The 19,944-nt window shown below is 43.4% G+C and overlaps 2 protein-coding genes across 2 annotated transcripts in view; one reads left to right on the forward strand and one right to left on the reverse strand.

Annotated features, from left to right (window-relative positions):
- LOC311078640 (C-type mannose receptor 2-like) overlaps positions 1 to 19,944 on the forward strand; it is a gene marked incomplete at its 5' end in the record, with an annotated part of 185,577 nt that overhangs the window by 34,310 nt on the left and 131,323 nt on the right. The gene's annotated exons all lie outside the window — the stretch shown is intronic.
- LOC311078639 (C-type mannose receptor 2-like) overlaps positions 1 to 19,944 on the reverse strand; it is a gene marked incomplete at its 5' end in the record, with an annotated part of 83,072 nt that overhangs the window by 2,605 nt on the left and 60,523 nt on the right. Inside the window, 2 exons of the mRNA XM_084107567.1 lie at positions 106 to 1,550; positions 1,715 to 2,053. Of these exons, the coding sequence (XP_083963693.1) occupies positions 1,183 to 1,550; positions 1,715 to 2,053 (707 nt within the window). The 3' untranslated portion in view covers positions 106 to 1,182. The remainder of the gene's footprint in view (positions 1 to 105; positions 1,551 to 1,714; positions 2,054 to 19,944) is intronic.

Genomic DNA, 19,944 nt, shown 5'->3' on the forward strand with positions numbered 1-19,944 from the left:
GTGTGTGTGTGTTAGCTTCAACAGGGACACTGTATTTCCCTGCAGGACATACAGTCAGCCATATTTAAAACTTAAAAAAAAAGTAGTAATGTATTGCACACGTACCCAGTGTTACTTGCTTAGAGGAGCCAGCACCAGGGTCAGATTGTACAGCACCTGTAATCCCATCCATAATCGGCCGTCCCTTATTGCCTACTCAGAGCCAACTCCTCCACCAGTGTATTCTGGTTTTCTGAATTTAATTCTTTATTTCTGTTTGCTGCAAACAAGTGTGATAAAATGTTCACAAAAGTAATAAAAGGTTGTGGTAAATACTCTTTGAATTAACTCCTTGAAATAACCACTTTGAATTATATTTTTATATTTTGTCTTTATCTGCTGCCAAGAACATTTGGAGTTGGGGTTGCATCTAAAAATCTAAAAATCAATGAATATTAATCTTTCTTAGTACATACATGCACATTTTTTATATATTATAAAAATAATCTATAGGCTATATTACACATATAGGCATACATATATACATACATAATTTTACATAAATATAGAACGTATTTGTTTAACTTACACATTAACCATCAGCAATCTTTCTCCAACAGTCTTCTCTTGCTTTGGCAGCAGAGACTGTATTGTTTCGAGGTTGAAATACATATTTAAATTAATCGTAATTATGAATGATTATCTCTTGCTCCTCCGCGGAAAAATATATCGCTCTCGCTCTACCCGCGATTGGTTGTTCAGTGTCGACGTCACTCTTTTATGTGCACGCGCGCGTGGAGTAATCATAGCTTAAGGATCAAAGCCTGAGTTGACAGAGAAAGTTGATGAGCTGCATCATGGTACCAATAAAGCCTGATTGCATCGGTTTGGTTTTGTCAACTCAAAACTAATCCTGTAACCCCGAGTTTGTTAAGCTACCTTCATGGTACAGGCCCCAGATATGCAAAAATAGTCTTAAAACACACATATATTGTGTTAGTATTTTAGACATCTAAAGAACATTCATTGATGTCAGAAAACTTTAATAAGATCACATTATGTTATGATAATTAACACAGAGAAATATTACAGACTATTAAAATATAATTAGAAGATTCACTCAGAAATGACTAAAGATCAAATCAAACAAATGAAAGTAAATAAGAAAAATAATGAATAATAAACACAAACATTGCCGTCTTCTCACTCCTCAGATCTGCTGCAGATGAAGTTGAGTTTGTGAGTCTCAGGAAGGCTGATCCAGCGCTGATCTCCTCCAGACTGAACTGCTCCTTTTCTCTTCGTAAGGCTGCAGTTTTCCGGTGTCGTTCCGTTCCCTGGAGCCCAGTTCTGATAGCACACGACCTCTCCGCTCAACCAGAGCCACATGTTCATTTGGCAGTAGTTGTGTAAACCCAACCACACCGCCTCAGTAGACACACGTTTAACCACATTCATCACCTCCTCCTGCATCTCTTCTGACTGAACCGAGACCAGATCCGTATAATTCTGTCTGCAGTATCTCAGAGCTTCAGGCCACGTCAGATTCTCTTTGATCAGAATCAGTTTATCTGGACACAAAACAAACCACAAGCAAAAACTAGAGAGAGACTGATCAAAAACAACATGCAGAACAAACACTGTGGAGGAATCTGTCATGTCAGACATGTAGCGTGAACTTTAAGATATCTGGAGGTGATGGATGGATTGTGTGTGTTTGTGAGGATCTGCTCACCTTCATGACACACAAAAGGATATTGGTTGTCGCAAGAGCTGTCACACCATTGACCCAGAGCGTTTGGTCTGATCACTGCACAGTTTTCAACACCTCCAACATTATTAGGTTCACCAGAATCCCAGTCTCTGAATGAGGAGTTACTCTGATCTGACCACTGCCATGAGTCTCTGAACAGACCGATCCAGATCCATGATGCTGATAACGAAAGACCACTAATGAAATACTTTAACTGTTGATTCTCATTCTGGTTCCTCACACTGACCAGATCAATGTGATTCTGTCTGCAGTAACTCTGAGCGTCTCTCCAGTTCTTCGTCTGGTTGACAAAGACGAGTCCTGTGTTCACTTTAAGAAAAACACATGGAAACAGATTCATGAATCAGTTTATTCATCATTCTTATGCCGATTTACAGTTTGGAAGTAAAGAGGACCAGTGGTCATCAGAAACTAGTGATGTTACACATGAGACTGAAGCTTCAAAGCTTCATATTGAGTTTTCAGCGCAATATCTCATGAATCTCCGTGCCGGAGCGCGTATTGCTTTCAGAGAAACACGTGATCAACGACAAATGAAGCCTCACTTTCTGTCCAGTCTCGCGAATGCTTCACTTTGCGTGTCGGAATGTTTGAACCCAGAACATTACTCTACAGGTTTCTGAAAGTTTAAGTCCATTTACTATTTTTATTTTATTTTTTATAAATAGACCTATAGCCTGTGTTACATGATCACATATTCTGCCATATAAACATCATAGAAACCATATAGTAATTAGACCACCATTTACTTGCATCAAGCAACTTTGTTGGTATTTTTATAAATAGTATTAATATAATTGTTAGATTTAATTTATTGCTACACTTTAATATGTGATATATATTATCAGAAAACTGAACATTTAGCGTAGTCAGGCTTTTATTTCTGCTCAATAGATAAAACAGCGGCGCTGTGGACAGGGTTTATGGCTGCTATAAATTTGACCTGCCACAAGATGGCGCTGTTTTCGACACTCTTGATGCTTCCAATCTTTTCCCGGAACAATCAGGGGAAATTCTCAGTGCTTCACGAGGCTTCATTTCTCCATCCCTATCAGAAACATGTGTCATTCATAGACTGATTTTGCTGATAACTGTTGCGACAAACTGCTGGCCCAGCCAGACTGCAGCAGGTGGAGTTGATCTGCTCATTAGCAGGGTAGACACAGGCTGTGTACGAATACACCCTTAAATAAAATTAAAGCTGCAAGCAGCATTTATCGGGGTTCAAGCAGTTAAGGCCTTTAAGGCCTTAAAGCACAAAAGCTTTAAAATCTATTAAGTTTTATTTAGCAAGCATGTAACCACTGACATAATAGATGGAAAAGACCATTTACAGCCAATACAGGCAATGTAACATAGGAAATACATGGTTTTAAAGCTGTTTAACATTTATAGGATTTCTATACATTTCTGCACTGGTTTGGTTCCGATCGGGCGAAAAACCTAGGACTAGTTAGTAAAAGTACGTTGTTGACAAAATTCAAAATGGTGGAAAATTTATCATGGCGGAAATTAACATTATCTAAATCTCGAAGATCGGATCAGATCGGATCGAATAATGATAATCGATTCAAGATCTTGAGAATCGGAATCGAATCGATTCTTGAAATTTGAATCGAAACCCAGCCCTACACAACACTGTGTAGCATGTAGTGCGCAACTTGACTTGATGTGCTACACCTAGATATAGTATTCGGTAGGGCATAATTAAATCAGAAGCAACGATCATCTACTGGAGGGAGGAAATGGTGCAACAGGAGAGCAAATAGTTGACAATTTTGTTCTGATTCAAAGAGAAAATTATATTGATAAATTAAAAAGTTCTCTTTGTAGTTTGTTTCAGAAAGATGAGTGACAAATAAGAACAATAGAGAGTTAGTAAATGAAAACAGACATCACCGACTTGTTTCTTTTTAATGATTCAACAGCCTAAAAGCTTCGATTAAATTAGGTGAAGTTCGAAAGTGGAGCTTAAAGTTAAAAATAATTACCACCTAGTTTCATCACATCTATCTTTTTAACGAATCAGTGTTTTTGAACATGTTTGTACATGTACGGTTTAATGACTCAGACAATCCGTTGCTGTAACAATGTGACTGTGCACTGAGTGACAGCCTTTCAATGCGCAGAGACGCTGTTTAGTTTTCGCTACATTCGTTACAAAAAATGTCCTTGATTTTTGTGCATGCTATACACATCGTAACACTTATTTATATAGCAACACATAAATATAAAAAACAAAAACAAACAAAAGAAAATTGTAGTTATCCTACCAGTTGATGGTTTCAAATTACAGTTCAAATGGGAAACAGGTCCATGGGCACTGGTTAGCATTTGTGCATGTAATTGCATCCACTAGGCAGGCGATTCACCTTCACAGGATTATTTATGGCACAAAACAGGATACACTTGCCGATCACGTTCACATAGGGAAAAAAATAGAGAACAAGAAAACGCAGCCTTGGAAAACACAAGGCAAACGTACAATAATTAATTTCTGACTCAACATTTCAGTAACAAATGACATGCACAGCTCAAATGACACATTAATCCAAATTTATTTAACACATCGATTCGACACTCATAAAACAGTCACTGTCACAACTCATGATACAAAGATGTTAGCTACACGCGGTAGCTTTAGCCCACGGCTAACTAGTTCAGCTCGCGCTGTGACTGCGGCCTAGTCAACTCAGCTCATATCAAATCATTTCTGAAATAGATATCTGTCATAAGATAACATATGACAAAAAAAAGTCACTCACCAAAACGAGACTGCATCACATATTCAATTAAAGAAGATTGTTCAATAAAGATTATCACACTATAAATCTTTACTCCGATTTCACCTTTTACACCTTTCTCTGACGACAAGTTGATGCATCCAAAGTTTCCAAGTGCACACAATCACAGTTCCCGATAGATTATGATGATCATTTAGTACAAGGAGTTTCTGAAGAAAGTTTCCGTGCTGCTGTCTCATCTGATCTATTCTGTTCTCTCATCATGCTGACAGCGGCAGCGCCTGCGCGAACAGTGAGCGGGCCTTAAGAATATGCCGCTACTGTTGGCTCTCAGGGGTGTCAGTCACTGCAGCACAATCAGTGATTGGACGAATCGCGTGTTTTTGCCCAGTGGTTTTTACCAGTGCATCAAGTAAATAAAAAAAATGGATGTAATTGAAAAAATAAATTTGTCCAGAACAGAGCGACAGGACTGAATTTAAACTGTTATAGAAGAGCTAATATACTGAGAATGAACTGGTGAAGGATTGTCTCTCTGCTTTATTTTATAAGAAATATTTCTGTGTCTAGAGTTCCTAATGCGCTGTACTCTCAACTTTTGTATAATAGTACTAGTCATATTTTTTTACACCAGGCATGAATAAAAGGAATGTTTTTTATTTCCTGTTTCGAAAACCACTGGAAACCAACGGACTGTAATGTATAGAGGAATGACAATATGGAATCATTTACCATTGATATCACACATTTTTACAAGAAAAAATAGTTTAAAAAAAATATTTAAAGGAATATTTAATGGCAAAATATATTAAATTGTTGATTTTGATATTTGGAATGGATGATGGGTTAGTGTGTTTCATTGACTTGACGTTTTATTGTTGTTGATTAAATGTAGTTTTGTATGATTTACTTTTTGGGACCCCAGGAAGAGTAGCCACTGCCTAGAAAGAGGCTAATGGGGATCCAAATAAACAAATAAACTTATATCATTGATGGAAAATACCATTTACAGCCAATACAGGCAATTTACTGAGGAAAGTTTTTTTGACAGTTATAGCACCACATCTTGCCTGATCTCCACCACTTTTGTTAAGTGTCCTCAAAGTGTGCCCATGCATGTCTGTCAAATTTGTTGTAAATATCTCATTTTGTTTTGAAGTTTAGACACTTCTGTTTATGAGAGAATAAAAATGATCCATGGGTGACAATGATTTAAAAATTGTATTTGTTTATTTATTTTTGTCAGTTCCTATCTTAATTGTGACATTTGGGCGTTATTGTTTAGCTATTGATCTATGTTTTCAAATTTCAAGAAATTTGGACTATCGGTTTCGAAGATAATTGCAAGTTTTTTAAGTGCTTAATGACAATGATACACAAACTATAAGGAGAAACCTGGCATATTTGGTATTGTTGGACTCGGGAAGGATTGAGGATTTCAAAGGACTAACGGTTGGGTGCGTTTATAGCCATTTTCATAAATTTTTTTCCATGTTGTAGCGCCACCAAGTGGCCAATCGTCGCGATTTTTTTCAAGTAATCTCAGATTGAGCTCATAAACACGTTTCCCAAGATTAGCGAAAATATCTCTTTCCGTTCACGAGTTATAATTGTTTTAGTAAAAGTGGCCCTGGTGCCATCAAACATTTTGATTTCCCTTAGCGACCGTGAATTTAAATTAAGAATTTTTTTGATGATTATTGATAGTCTCTGTCCAGAGAATATTTCTGCATTGGTTTGGTTTCGATTGGGCGAAAAATCTAGGAGTAGTTCGCAAAAGTAGGTTTTTCAAAAAGCCTCAATTTACTCAAAATTGGCGCCTGAAGGGCGAGCAAATCCGAGGCATGCATCTGGTCCGCCTCGAGCCAAGAATTCCAGCGATATAAGACACTTGAGCCTACGCCTCACGATTGATGAGTTTATGAGCCGTTTCGTACTTTTGCCCGCTGTAGCGCCCCCGTCAGGCCGATCGGGGCGGGCCTTGGTGACGCTGTAGGCGGTGTGAGTACTATCAGCCCCCAAAGTTTCAAGTCTCCACGACTTACGGTTTGGTCTGCCCGATCAGTTTTATGTCTGAATGTTGCATCATGGGAAAATTAACAATTACAATAGGTGTTCAGCACTGAAGTGCTTGAACCCCTAATAAGTGGCTAAAAAAGGGCCACAAAAAGGCCTCTAAAAAAAGAACCATAGGGTCTAGGCGCTTGCCGTCTGCGCTGCTGCGTTCCAAAAACTTTATCCAGCCTTCTAACATGTGCCTCGGAGAGGAAAAAGAACGTTTGTTGCCCTTTTAGCTCATTTATCATGGAAATGTGGTGCATTTTTTTTTTTTACCTTTTAAACTGTGACACCTCCACTGATGGCCCGATCTCCATAAAAGTTTGCACGCTTCTTTAGAATAATATGGCGCATGTGCTCAGCTAATTTGGTGAAGCTCTGCTCTTTTCCCCCCATTTTTCAGTCATTTAAATGTCATTTTGCATAGGGTAATACAGAGGCCTTCTCACCTTTATGACAGTTAAAGCGCCACCAATGGCCCGACGTCCATGAAAGTTTTCAAGCTTCTTCAGGATCACGTGACGCATGCGCATGCCCGATTTTGTGAGGTTGTATGCAAATCAGACAGCAAGATGGCCGCTTTCAGCCATTTCATGTGTTTTTTCCATAGAAATACATCATTTTGACACCCTTTTAACAGTTATAGCGCCACCAAGTGGCCAGTCGCTGCGCCCTTTTTCACGTGACCACAGAATGAGCTCGTACATGCGTGTGCTGAGTTTGGTGCAAAAATCTCGTTCCGTTCACGAGTTATAGCCAATTAAGCAAAAGGGGCTCCTCCCACTTCGAACATTTTGGTGGCCCTTAGGGACCGTGAAGCGAAATTTACACTTTTTTTTGATAATTATTGACAATCAGACTCTAGAGAATCTTGCCGCACTGGTTTGGTTCCGGTCGGGCCAAAAACCTAGGACTAGTTCGCGAAAGTAGGTTTTTGGAAAAACCCCAAATACCCGAAAATTTTCCCAGGGTGACGAGCAAATCCGAGGCATGCATCTGGTCCGCCTCGAGCCAAGGATTCCAGCGATATAAGACACTTGAGCCTACGCCTCACGGTTGATGAGTTATGAGCCGTTTCGTACTTTTGCCCGCTGTAGCGCCCCCGTCAGGCCGATCGGGGCGGGCCTTGGTGACGCTGTAGGCGGTGTGAGTACTATCAGCCCCCAAAGTTTCAAGTCTCCACGACTTACGGTTTGGTCTGCCCGATCAGTTTTATGTCTGAATGTTGCATCATGGGAAAATTAACAATTACAATAGGTGTTCAGCACTGAAGTGCTTGAACCCCTAATAAGTGGCTAAAAAAGGGCCACAAAAAGGCCTCTAAAAAAAGAACCATAGGGTCTAGGCGCTTGCCGTCTGCGCTGCTGCGTTCCAAAAACTTTATCCAGCCTTCTAACATGTGCCTCGGAGAGGAAAAAGAACGTTTGTTGCCCTTTTAGCTCATTTATCATGGAAATGTGGTGCATTTTTTTTTTTTTACCTTTTAAACTGTGACACCTCCACTGATGGCCCGATCTCCATAAAAGTTTGCACGCTTCTTTAGAATAATATGGCGCATGTGCTCAACTAATTTGGTGAAGCTCTGCTCTTTTCCCCCCATTTTTCAGTCATTTAAATGTCATTTTGCATAGGGTAATACAGAGGCCTTCTCACCTTTATGACAGTTAAAGCGCCACCAATGGCCCGACGTCCATGAAAGTTTTCAAGCTTCTTCAGGATCACGTGACGCATGCGCATGCCCGATTTTGTGAGGTTGTATGCAAATCAGACAGCAAGATGGCCGCTTTCAGCCATTTCATGTGTTTTTTCCATAGAAATACATCATTTTGACACCCTTTTAACAGTTATAGCGCCACCAAGTGGCCAGTCGCTGCGCCCTTTTTCACGTGACCACAGAATGAGCTCGTACATGCGTGTGCTGAGTTTGGTGCAAAAATCTCGTTCCGTTCACGAGTTATAGCCAATTAAGCAAAAGGGGCTCCTCCCACTTCGAACATTTTGGTGGCCCTTAGGGACCGTGAAGCGAAATTTACACTTTTTTTTGATAATTATTGACAATCAGACTCTAGAGAATCTTGCCGCACTGGTTTGGTTCCGGTCGGGCCAAAAACCTAGGACTAGTTCGCGAAAGTAGGTTTTTGGAAAAACCCCAAATACCCGAAAATTTTCCCAGGGTGACGAGCAAATCCGAGGCATGCATCTGGTCCGCCTCGAGCCAAGGATTCCAGCGATATAAGACACTTGAGCCTATGCCTCACGGTTGATGAGTTATGAGCCGTTTCGTACTTTTGCCCGCTGTAGCGCCCCCGTCAGGCCGATCGGGGCGGGCCTTGGTGACGCTGTAGGCGGTGTGAGTACTATCAGCCCCCAAAGTTTCAAGTCTCCACGACTTACGGTTTGGTCTGCCCGATCAGTTTTATGTCTGAATGTTGCATCATGGGAAAATTAACAATTACAATAGGTGTTCAGCACTGAAGTGCTTGAACCCCTAATAAGTGGCTAAAAAAGGGCCACAAAAAGGCCTCTAAAAAAAGAACCATAGGGTCTAGGCGCTTGCCGTCTGCGCTGCTGCGTTCCAAAAACTTTATCCAGCCTTCTAACATGTGCCTCGGAGAGGAAAAAGAACGTTTGTTGCCCTTTTAGCTCATTTATCATGGAAATGTGGTGCATTTTTTTTTTTTACCTTTTAAACTGTGACACCTCCACTGATGGCCCGATCTCCATAAAAGTTTGCACGCTTCTTTAGAATAATATGGCGCATGTGCTCAGCTAATTTGGTGAAGCTCTGCTCTTTTCCCCCCATTTTTCAGTCATTTAAATGTCATTTTGCATAGGGTAATACAGAGGCCTTCTCACCTTTATGACAGTTAAAGCGCCACCAATGGCCCGACGTCCATGAAAGTTTTCAAGCTTCTTCAGGATCACGTGACGCATGCGCATGCCCGATTTTGTGAGGTTGTATGCAAATCAGACAGCAAGATGGCCGCTTTCAGCCATTTCATGTGTTTTTTCCATAGAAATACATCATTTTGACACCCTTTTAACAGTTATAGCGCCACCAAGTGGCCAGTCGCTGCGCCCTTTTTCACGTGACCACAGAATGAGCTCGTACATGCGTGTGCTGAGTTTGGTGCAAAAATCTCGTTCCGTTCACGAGTTATAGCCAATTAAGCAAAAGGGGCTCCTCCCACTTCGAACATTTTGGTGGCCCTTAGGGACCGTGAAGCGAAATTTACACTTTTTTTTGATAATTATTGACAATCAGACTCTAGAGAATCTTGCCGCACTGGTTTGGTTCCGGTCGGGCCAAAAACCTAGGACTAGTTCGCGAAAGTAGGTTTTTGGAAAAACCCCAAATACCCGAAAATTTTCCCAGGGTGACGAGCAAATCCGAGGCATGCATCTGGTCCGCCTCGAGCCAAGGATTCCAGCGATATAAGACACTTGAGCCTACGCCTCACGGTTGATGAGTTATGAGCCGTTTCGTACTTTTGCCCGCTGTAGCGCCCCCGTCAGGCCGATCGGGGCGGGCCTTGGTGACGCTGTAGGCGGTGTGAGTACTATCAGCCCCCAAAGTTTCAAGTCTCCACGACTTACGGTTTGGTCTGCCCGATCAGTTTTATGTCTGAATGTTGCATCATGGGAAAATTAACAATTACAATAGGTGTTCAGCACTGAAGTGCTTGAACCCCTAATAAGTGGCTAAAAAAGGGCCACAAAAAGGCCTCTAAAAAAAGAACCATAGGGTCTAGGCGCTTGCCGTCTGCGCTGCTGCGTTCCAAAAACTTTATCCAGCCTTCTAACATGTGCCTCGGAGAGGAAAAAGAACGTTTGTTGCCCTTTTAGCTCATTTATCATGGAAATGTGGTGCATTTTTTTTTTTTTACCTTTTAAACTGTGACACCTCCACTGATGGCCCGATCTCCATAAAAGTTTGCACGCTTCTTTAGAATAATATGGCGCATGTGCTCAACTAATTTGGTGAAGCTCTGCTCTTTTCCCCCCATTTTTCAGTCATTTAAATGTCATTTTGCATAGGGTAATACAGAGGCCTTCTCACCTTTATGACAGTTAAAGCGCCACCAATGGCCCGACGTCCATGAAAGTTTTCAAGCTTCTTCAGGATCACGTGACGCATGCGCATGCCCGATTTTGTGAGGTTGTATGCAAATCAGACAGCAAGATGGCCGCTTTCAGCCATTTCATGTGTTTTTTCCATAGAAATACATCATTTTGACACCCTTTTAACAGTTATAGCGCCACCAAGTGGCCAGTCGCTGCGCCCTTTTTCACGTGACCACAGAATGAGCTCGTACATGCGTGTGCTGAGTTTGGTGCAAAAATCTCGTTCCGTTCACGAGTTATAGCCAATTAAGCAAAAGGGGCTCCTCCCACTTCGAACATTTTGGTGGCCCTTAGGGACCGTGAAGCGAAATTTACACTTTTTTTTGATAATTATTGACAATCAGACTCTAGAGAATCTTGCCGCACTGGTTTGGTTCCGGTCGGGCCAAAAACCTAGGACTAGTTCGCGAAAGTAGGTTTTTGGAAAAACCCCAAATACCCGAAAATTTTCCCAGGGTGACGAGCAAATCCGAGGCATGCATCTGGTCCGCCTCGAGCCAAGGATTCCAGCGATATAAGACACTTGAGCCTACGCCTCACGGTTGATGAGTTATGAGCCGTTTCGTACTTTTGCCCGCTGTAGCGCCCCCGTCAGGCCGATCGGGGCGGGCCTTGGTGACGCTGTAGGCGGTGTGAGTACTATCAGCCCCCAAAGTTTCAAGTCTCCACGACTTACGGTTTGGTCTGCCCGATCAGTTTTATGTCTGAATGTTGCATCATGGGAAAATTAACAATTACAATAGGTGTTCAGCACTGAAGTGCTTGAACCCCTAATAAGTGGCTAAAAAAGGGCCACAAAAAGGCCTCTAAAAAAAGAACCATAGGGTCTAGGCGCTTGCCGTCTGCGCTGCTGCGTTCCAAAAACTTTATCCAGCCTTCTAACATGTGCCTCGGAGAGGAAAAAGAACGTTTGTTGCCCTTTTAGCTCATTTATCATGGAAATGTGGTGCATTTTTTTTTTTTTACCTTTTAAACTGTGACACCTCCACTGATGGCCCGATCTCCATAAAAGTTTGCACGCTTCTTTAGAATAATATGGCGCATGTGCTCAACTAATTTGGTGAAGCTCTGCTCTTTTCCCCCCATTTTTCAGTCATTTAAATGTCATTTTGCATAGGGTAATACAGAGGCCTTCTCACCTTTATGACAGTTAAAGCGCCACCAATGGCCCGACGTCCATGAAAGTTTTCAAGCTTCTTCAGGATCACGTGACGCATGCGCATGCCCGATTTTGTGAGGTTGTATGCAAATCAGACAGCAAGATGGCCGCTTTCAGCCATTTCATGTGTTTTTTCCATAGAAATACATCATTTTGACACCCTTTTAACAGTTATAGCGCCACCAAGTGGCCAGTCGCTGCGCCCTTTTTCACGTGACCACAGAATGAGCTCGTACATGCGTGTGCTGAGTTTGGTGCAAAAATCTCGTTCCGTTCACGAGTTATAGCCAATTAAGCAAAAGGGGCTCCTCCCACTTCGAACATTTTGGTGGCCCTTAGGGACCGTGAAGCGAAATTTACACTTTTTTTTGATAATTATTGACAATCAGACTCTAGAGAATCTTGCCGCACTGGTTTGGTTCCGGTCGGGCCAAAAACCTAGGACTAGTTCGCGAAAGTAGGTTTTTGGAAAAACCCCAAATACCCGAAAATTTTCCCAGGGTGACGAGCAAATCCGAGGCATGCATCTGGTCCGCCTCGAGCCAAGGATTCCAGCGATATAAGACACTTGAGCCTATGCCTCACGGTTGATGAGTTATGAGCCGTTTCGTACTTTTGCCCGCTGTAGCGCCCCCGTCAGGCCGATCGGGGCGGGCCTTGGTGACGCTGTAGGCGGTGTGAGTACTATCAGCCCCCAAAGTTTCAAGTCTCCACGACTTACGGTTTGGTCTGCCCAATCAGTTTTATGTCTGAATGTTGCATCATGGGAAAATTAACAATTACAATAGGTGTTCAGCACTGAAGTGCTTGAACCCCTAATAAGTGGCTAAAAAAGGGCCACAAAAAGGCCTCTAAAAAAAGAACCATAGGGTCTAGGCGCTTGCCGTCTGCGCTGCTGCGTTCCAAAAACTTTATCCAGCCTTCTAACATGTGCCTCGGAGAGGAAAAAGAACGTTTGTTGCCCTTTTAGCTCATTTATCATGGAAATGTGGTGCATTTTTTTTTTTTTACCTTTTAAACTGTGACACCTCCACTGATGGCCCGATCTCCATAAAAGTTTGCACGCTTCTTTAGAATAATATGGCGCATGTGCTCAACTAATTTGGTGAAGCTCTGCTCTTTTCCCCCCATTTTTCAGTCATTTAAATGTCATTTTGCATAGGGTAATACAGAGGCCTTCTCACCTTTATGACAGTTAAAGCGCCACCAATGGCCCGACGTCCATGAAAGTTTTCAAGCTTCTTCAGGATCACGTGACGCATGCGCATGCCCGATTTTGTGAGGTTGTATGCAAATCAGACAGCAAGATGGCCGCTTTCAGCCATTTCATGTGTTTTTTCCATAGAAATACATCATTTTGACACCCTTTTAACAGTTATAGCGCCACCAAGTGGCCAGTCGCTGCGCCCTTTTTCACGTGACCACAGAATGAGCTCGTACATGCGTGTGCTGAGTTTGGTGCAAAAATCTCGTTCCGTTCACGAGTTATAGCCAATTAAGCAAAAGGGGCTCCTCCCACTTCGAACATTTTGGTGGCCCTTAGGGACCGTGAAGCGAAATTTACACTTTTTTTTGATAATTATTGACAATCAGACTCTAGAGAATCTTGCCGCACTGGTTTGGTTCCGGTCGGGCCAAAAACCTAGGACTAGTTCGCGAAAGTAGGTTTTTGGAAAAACCCCAAATACCCGAAAATTTTCCCAGGGTGACGAGCAAATCCGAGGCATGCATCTGGTCCGCCTCGAGCCAAGGATTCCAGCGATATAAGACACTTGAGCCTATGCCTCACGGTTGATGAGTTATGAGCCGTTTCGTACTTTTGCCCGCTGTAGCGCCCCCGTCAGGCCGATCGGGGCGGGCCTTGGTGACGCTGTAGGCGGTGTGAGTACTATCAGCCCCCAAAGTTTCAAGTCTCCACGACTTACGGTTTGGTCTGCCCGATCAGTTTTATGTCTGAATGTTGCATCATGGGAAAATTAACAATTACAATAGGTGTTCAGCACTGAAGTGCTTGAACCCCTAATAAGTGGCTAAAAAAGGGCCACAAAAAGGCCTCTAAAAAAAGAACCATAGGGTCTAGGCGCTTGCCGTCTGCGCTGCTGCGTTCCAAAAACTTTATCCAGCCTTCTAACATGTGCCTCGGAGAGGAAAAAGAACGTTTGTTGCCCTTTTAGCTCATTTATCATGGAAATGTGGTGCATTTTTTTTTTTTACCTTTTAAACTGTGACACCTCCACTGATGGCCCGATCTCCATAAAAGTTTGCACGCTTCTTTAGAATAATATGGCGCATGTGCTCAGCTAATTTGGTGAAGCTCTGCTCTTTTCCCCCCATTTTTCAGTCATTTAAATGTCATTTTGCATAGGGTAATACAGAGGCCTTCTCACCTTTATGACAGTTAAAGCGCCACCAATGGCCCGACGTCCATGAAAGTTTTCAAGCTTCTTCAGGATCACGTGACGCATGCGCATGCCCGATTTTGTGAGGTTGTATGCAAATCAGACAGCAAGATGGCCGCTTTCAGCCATTTCATGTGTTTTTTCCATAGAAATACATCATTTTGACACCCTTTTAACAGTTATAGCGCCACCAAGTGGCCAGTCGCTGCGCCCTTTTTCACGTGACCACAGAATGAGCTCGTACATGCGTGTGCTGAGTTTGGTGCAAAAATCTCGTTCCGTTCACGAGTTATAGCCAATTAAGCAAAAGGGGCTCCTCCCACTTCGAACATTTTGGTGGCCCTTAGGGACCGTGAAGCGAAATTTACACTTTTTTTTGATAATTATTGACAATCAGACTCTAGAGAATCTTGCCGCACTGGTTTGGTTCCGGTCGGGCCAAAAACCTAGGACTAGTTCGCGAAAGTAGGTTTTTGGAAAAACCCCAAATACCCGAAAATTTTCCCAGGGTGACGAGCAAATCCGAGGCATGCATCTGGTCCGCCTCGAGCCAAGGATTCCAGCGATATAAGACACTTGAGCCTACGCCTCACGGTTGATGAGTTATGAGCCGTTTCGTACTTTTGCCCGCTGTAGCGCCCCCGTCAGGCCGATCGGGGCGGGCCTTGGTGACGCTGTAGGCGGTGTGAGTACTATCAGCCCCCAAAGTTTCAAGTCTCCACGACTTACGGTTTGGTCTGCCCGATCAGTTTTATGTCTGAATGTTGCATCATGGGAAAATTAACAATTACAATAGGTGTTCAGCACTGAAGTGCTTGAACCCCTAATAAGTGGCTAAAAAAGGGCCACAAAAAGGCCTCTAAAAAAAGAACCATAGGGTCTAGGCGCTTGCCGTCTGCGCTGCTGCGTTCCAAAAACTTTATCCAGCCTTCTAACATGTGCCTCGGAGAGGAAAAAGAACGTTTGTTGCCCTTTTAGCTCATTTATCATGGAAATGTGGTGCATTTTTTTTTTTTTACCTTTTAAACTGTGACACCTCCACTGATGGCCCGATCTCCATAAAAGTTTGCACGCTTCTTTAGAATAATATGGCGCATGTGCTCAACTAATTTGGTGAAGCTCTGCTCTTTTCCCCCCATTTTTCAGTCATTTAAATGTCATTTTGCATAGGGTAATCCAGAGGCCTTCTCACCTTTATGACAGTTAAAGCGCCACCAATGGCCCGACGTCCATGAAAGTTTTCAAGCTTCTTCAGGATCACGTGACGCATGCGCATGCCCGATTTTGTGAGGTTGTATGCAAATCAGACAGCAAGATGGCCGCTTTCAGCCATTTCATGTGTTTTTTCCATAGAAATACATCATTTTGACACCCTTTTAACAGTTATAGCGCCACCAAGTGGCCAGTCGCTGCGCCCTTTTTCACGTGACCACAGAATGAGCTCGTACATGCGTGTGCTGAGTTTGGTGCAAAAATCTCGTTCCGTTCACGAGTTATAGCCAATTAAGCAAAAGGGGCTCCTCCCACTTCGAACATTTTGGTGGCCCTTAGGGACCGTGAAGCGAAATTTACACTTTTTTTTGATAATTATTGACAATCAGACTCTAGAGAATCTTGCCGCACTGGTTTGGTTCCGGTCGGGCCAAAAACCTAGGACTAGTTCGCGAAAGTAGGTTTTTGGAAAAACCCCAAATACCCGAAAATTTTCCCAGGGTGACGAGCAAATCCGAGGCATGCATCTGGTCCGCCTCGAGCCAAGGATTCCAGCGATATAAGACACTTGAGCCTACGCCTCACGGTTGATGAGTTATGAGCCGTTTCGTACTTTTGCCCGCTGTAGCGCCCCCGTCAGGCCGATCGGGGCGGGCCTTGGTGACGCTGTAGGCGGTGTGAGTACTATCAGCCCCCAAAGTTTCAAGTCTCCACGACTTACGGTTTGGTCTGCCCGATCAGTTTTATGTCTGAATGTTGCATCATGGGAAAATTAACAATTACAATAGGTGTTCAGCACTGAAGTGCTTGAACCCCTAATAAGTGGCTAAAAAAGGGCCACAAAAAGGCCTCTAAAAAAAGAACCATAGGGTCTAGGCGCTTGCCGTCTGCGCTGCTGCGTTCCAAAAACTTTATCCAGCCTTCTAACATGTGCCTCGGAGAGGAAAAAGAACGTTTGTTGCCCTTTTAGCTCATTTATCATGGAAATGTGGTGCATTTTTTTTTTTTTACCTTTTAAACTGTGACACCTCCACTGATGGCCCGATCTCCATAAAAGTTTGCACGCTTCTTTAGAATAATATGGCGCATGTGCTCAACTAATTTGGTGAAGCTCTGCTCTTTTCCCCCCATTTTTCAGTCATTTAAATGTCATTTTGCATAGGGTAATACAGAGGCCTTCTCACCTTTATGACAGTTAAAGCGCCACCAATGGCCCGACGTCCATGAAAGTTTTCAAGCTTCTTCAGGATCACGTGACGCATGCGCATGCCCGATTTTGTGAGGTTGTATGCAAATCAGACAGCAAGATGGCCGCTTTCAGCCATTTCATGTGTTTTTTCCATAGAAATACATCATTTTGACACCCTTTTAACAGTTATAGCGCCACCAAGTGGCCAGTCGCTGCGCCCTTTTTCACGTGACCACAGAATGAGCTCGTACATGCGTGTGCTGAGTTTGGTGCAAAAATCTCGTTCCGTTCACGAGTTATAGCCAATTAAGCAAAAGGGGCTCCTCCCACTTCGAACATTTTGGTGGCCCTTAGGGACCGTGAAGCGAAATTTACACTTTTTTTTGATAATTATTGACAATCAGACTCTAGAGAATCTTGCCGCACTGGTTTGGTTCCGGTCGGGCCAAAAACCTAGGACTAGTTCGCGAAAGTAGGTTTTTGGAAAAACCCCAAATACCCGAAAATTTTCCCAGGGTGACGAGCAAATCCGAGGCATGCATCTGGTCCGCCTCGAGCCAAGGATTCCAGCGATATAAGACACTTGAGCCTATGCCTCACGGTTGATGAGTTATGAGCCGTTTCGTACTTTTGCCCGCTGTAGCGCCCCCGTCAGGCCGATCGGGGCGGGCCTTGGTGACGCTGTAGGCGGTGTGAGTACTATCAGCCCCCAAAGTTTCAAGTCTCCACGACTTACGGTTTGGTCTGCCCGATCAGTTTTATGTCTGAATGTTGCATCATGGGAAAATTAACAATTACAATAGGTGTTCAGCACTGAAGTGCTTGAACCCCTAATAAGTGGCTAAAAAAGGGCCACAAAAAGGCCTCTAAAAAAAGAACCATAGGGTCTAGGCGCTTGCCGTCTGCGCTGCTGCGTTCCAAAAACTTTATCCAGCCTTCTAACATGTGCCTCGGAGAGGAAAAAGAACGTTTGTTGCCCTTTTAGCTCATTTATCATGGAAATGTTGTGCATTTTTTTTTTTTTACCTTTTAAACTGTGACACCTCCACTGATGGCCCGATCTCCATAAAAGTTTGCACGCTTCTTTAGAATAATATGGCGCATGTGCTCAACTAATTTGGTGAAGCTCTGCTCTTTTCCCCCCATTTTTCAGTCATTTAAATGTCATTTTGCATAGGGTAATACAGAGGCCTTCTCACCTTTATGACAGTTAAAGCGCCACCAATGGCCCGACGTCCATGAAAGTTTTCAAGCTTCTTCAGGATCACGTGACGCATGCGCATGCCCGATTTTGTGAGGTTGTATGCAAATCAGACAGCAAGATGGCCGCTTTCAGCCATTTCATGTGTTTTTTCCATAGAAATACATCATTTTGACACCCTTTTAACAGTTATAGCGCCACCAAGTGGCCAGTCGCTGCGCCCTTTTTCACGTGACCACAGAATGAGCTCGTACATGCGTGTGCTGAGTTTGGTGCAAAAATCTCGTTCCGTTCACGAGTTATAGCCAATTAAGCAAAAGGGGCTCCTCCCACTTCGAACATTTTGGTGGCCCTTAGGGACCGTGAAGCGAAATTTACACTTTTTTTTGATAATTATTGACAATCAGACTCTAGAGAATCTTGCCGCACTGGTTTGGTTCCGGTCGGGCCAAAAACCTAGGACTAGTTCGCGAAAGTAGGTTTTTGGAAAAACCCCAAATACCCGAAAATTTTCCCAGGGTGACGAGCAAATCCGAGGCATGCATCTGGTCCGCCTCGAGCCAAGGATTCCAGCGATATAAGACACTTGAGCCTACGCCTCACGGTTGATGAGTTATGAGCCGTTTCGTACTTTTGCCCGCTGTAGCGCCCCCGTCAGGCCGATCGGGGCGGGCCTTGGTGACGCTGTAGGCGGTGTGAGTACTATCAGCCCCCAAAGTTTCAAGTCTCCACGACTTACGGTTTGGTCTGCCCGATCAGTTTTATGTCTGAATGTTGCATCATGGGAAAATTAACAATTACAATAGGTGTTCAGCACTGAAGTGCTTGAACCCCTAATAAGTGGCTAAAAAAGGGCCACAAAAAGGCCTCTAAAAAAAGAACCATAGGGTCTAGGCGCTTGCCGTCTGCGCTGCTGCGTTCCAAAAACTTTATCCAGCCTTCTAACATGTGCCTCGGAGAGGAAAAAGAACGTTTGTTGCCCTTTTAGCTCATTTATCATGGAAATGTGGTGCATTTTTTTTTTTTTACCTTTTAAACTGTGACACCTCCACTGATGGCCCGATCTCCATAAAAGTTTGCACGCTTCTTTAGAATAATATGGCGCATGTGCTCAACTAATTTGGTGAAGCTCTGCTCTTTTCCCCCCATTTTTCAGTCATTTAAATGTCATTTTGCATAGGGTAATACAGAGGCCTTCTCACCTTTATGACAGTTAAAGCGCCACCAATGGCCCGACGTCCATGAAAGTTTTCAAGCTTCTTCAGGATCACGTGACGCATGCGCATGCCCGATTTTGTGAGGTTGTATGCAAATCAGACAGCAAGATGGCCGCTTTCAGCCATTTCATGTGTTTTTTCCATAGAAATACATCATTTTGACACCCTTTTAACAGTTATAGCGCCACCAAGTGGCCAGTCGCTGCGCCCTTTTTCACGTGACCACAGAATGAGCTCGTACATGCGTGTGCTGAGTTTGGTGCAAAAATCTCGTTCCGTTCACGAGTTATAGCCAATTAAGCAAAAGGGGCTCCTCCCACTTCGAACATTTTGGTGGCCCTTAGGGACCGTGAAGCGAAATTTACACTTTTTTTTGATAATTATTGACAATCAGACTCTAGAGAATCTTGCCGCACTGGTTTGGTTCCGGTCGGGCCAAAAACCTAGGACTAGTTCGCGAAAGTAGGTTTTTGGAAAAACCCCAAATACCCGAAAATTTTCCCAGGGTGACGAGCAAATCCGAGGCATGCATCTGGTCCGCCTCGAGCCAAGGATTCCAGCGATATAAGACACTTGAGCCTATGCCTCACGGTTGATGAGTTATGAGCCGTTTCGTACTTTTGCCCGCTGTAGCGCCCCCGTCAGGCCGATCGGGGCGGGCCTTGGTGACGCTGTAGGCGGTGTGAGTACTATCAGCCCCCAAAGTTTCAAGTCTCCACGACTTACGGTTTGGTCTGCCCGATCAGTTTTATGTCTGAATGTTGCATCATGGGAAAATTAACAATTACAATAGGTGTTCAGCACTGAAGTGCTTGAACCCCTAATAAGTGGCTAAAAAAGGGCCACAAAAAGGCCTCTAAAAAAAGAACCATAGGGTCTAGGCGCTT

This window comes from Abramis brama (genome assembly GCF_963993115.1).
Source record: "Abramis brama genome assembly, chromosome: 3".
NCBI lineage: Eukaryota > Metazoa > Chordata > Actinopteri > Cypriniformes > Leuciscidae > Abramis > Abramis brama.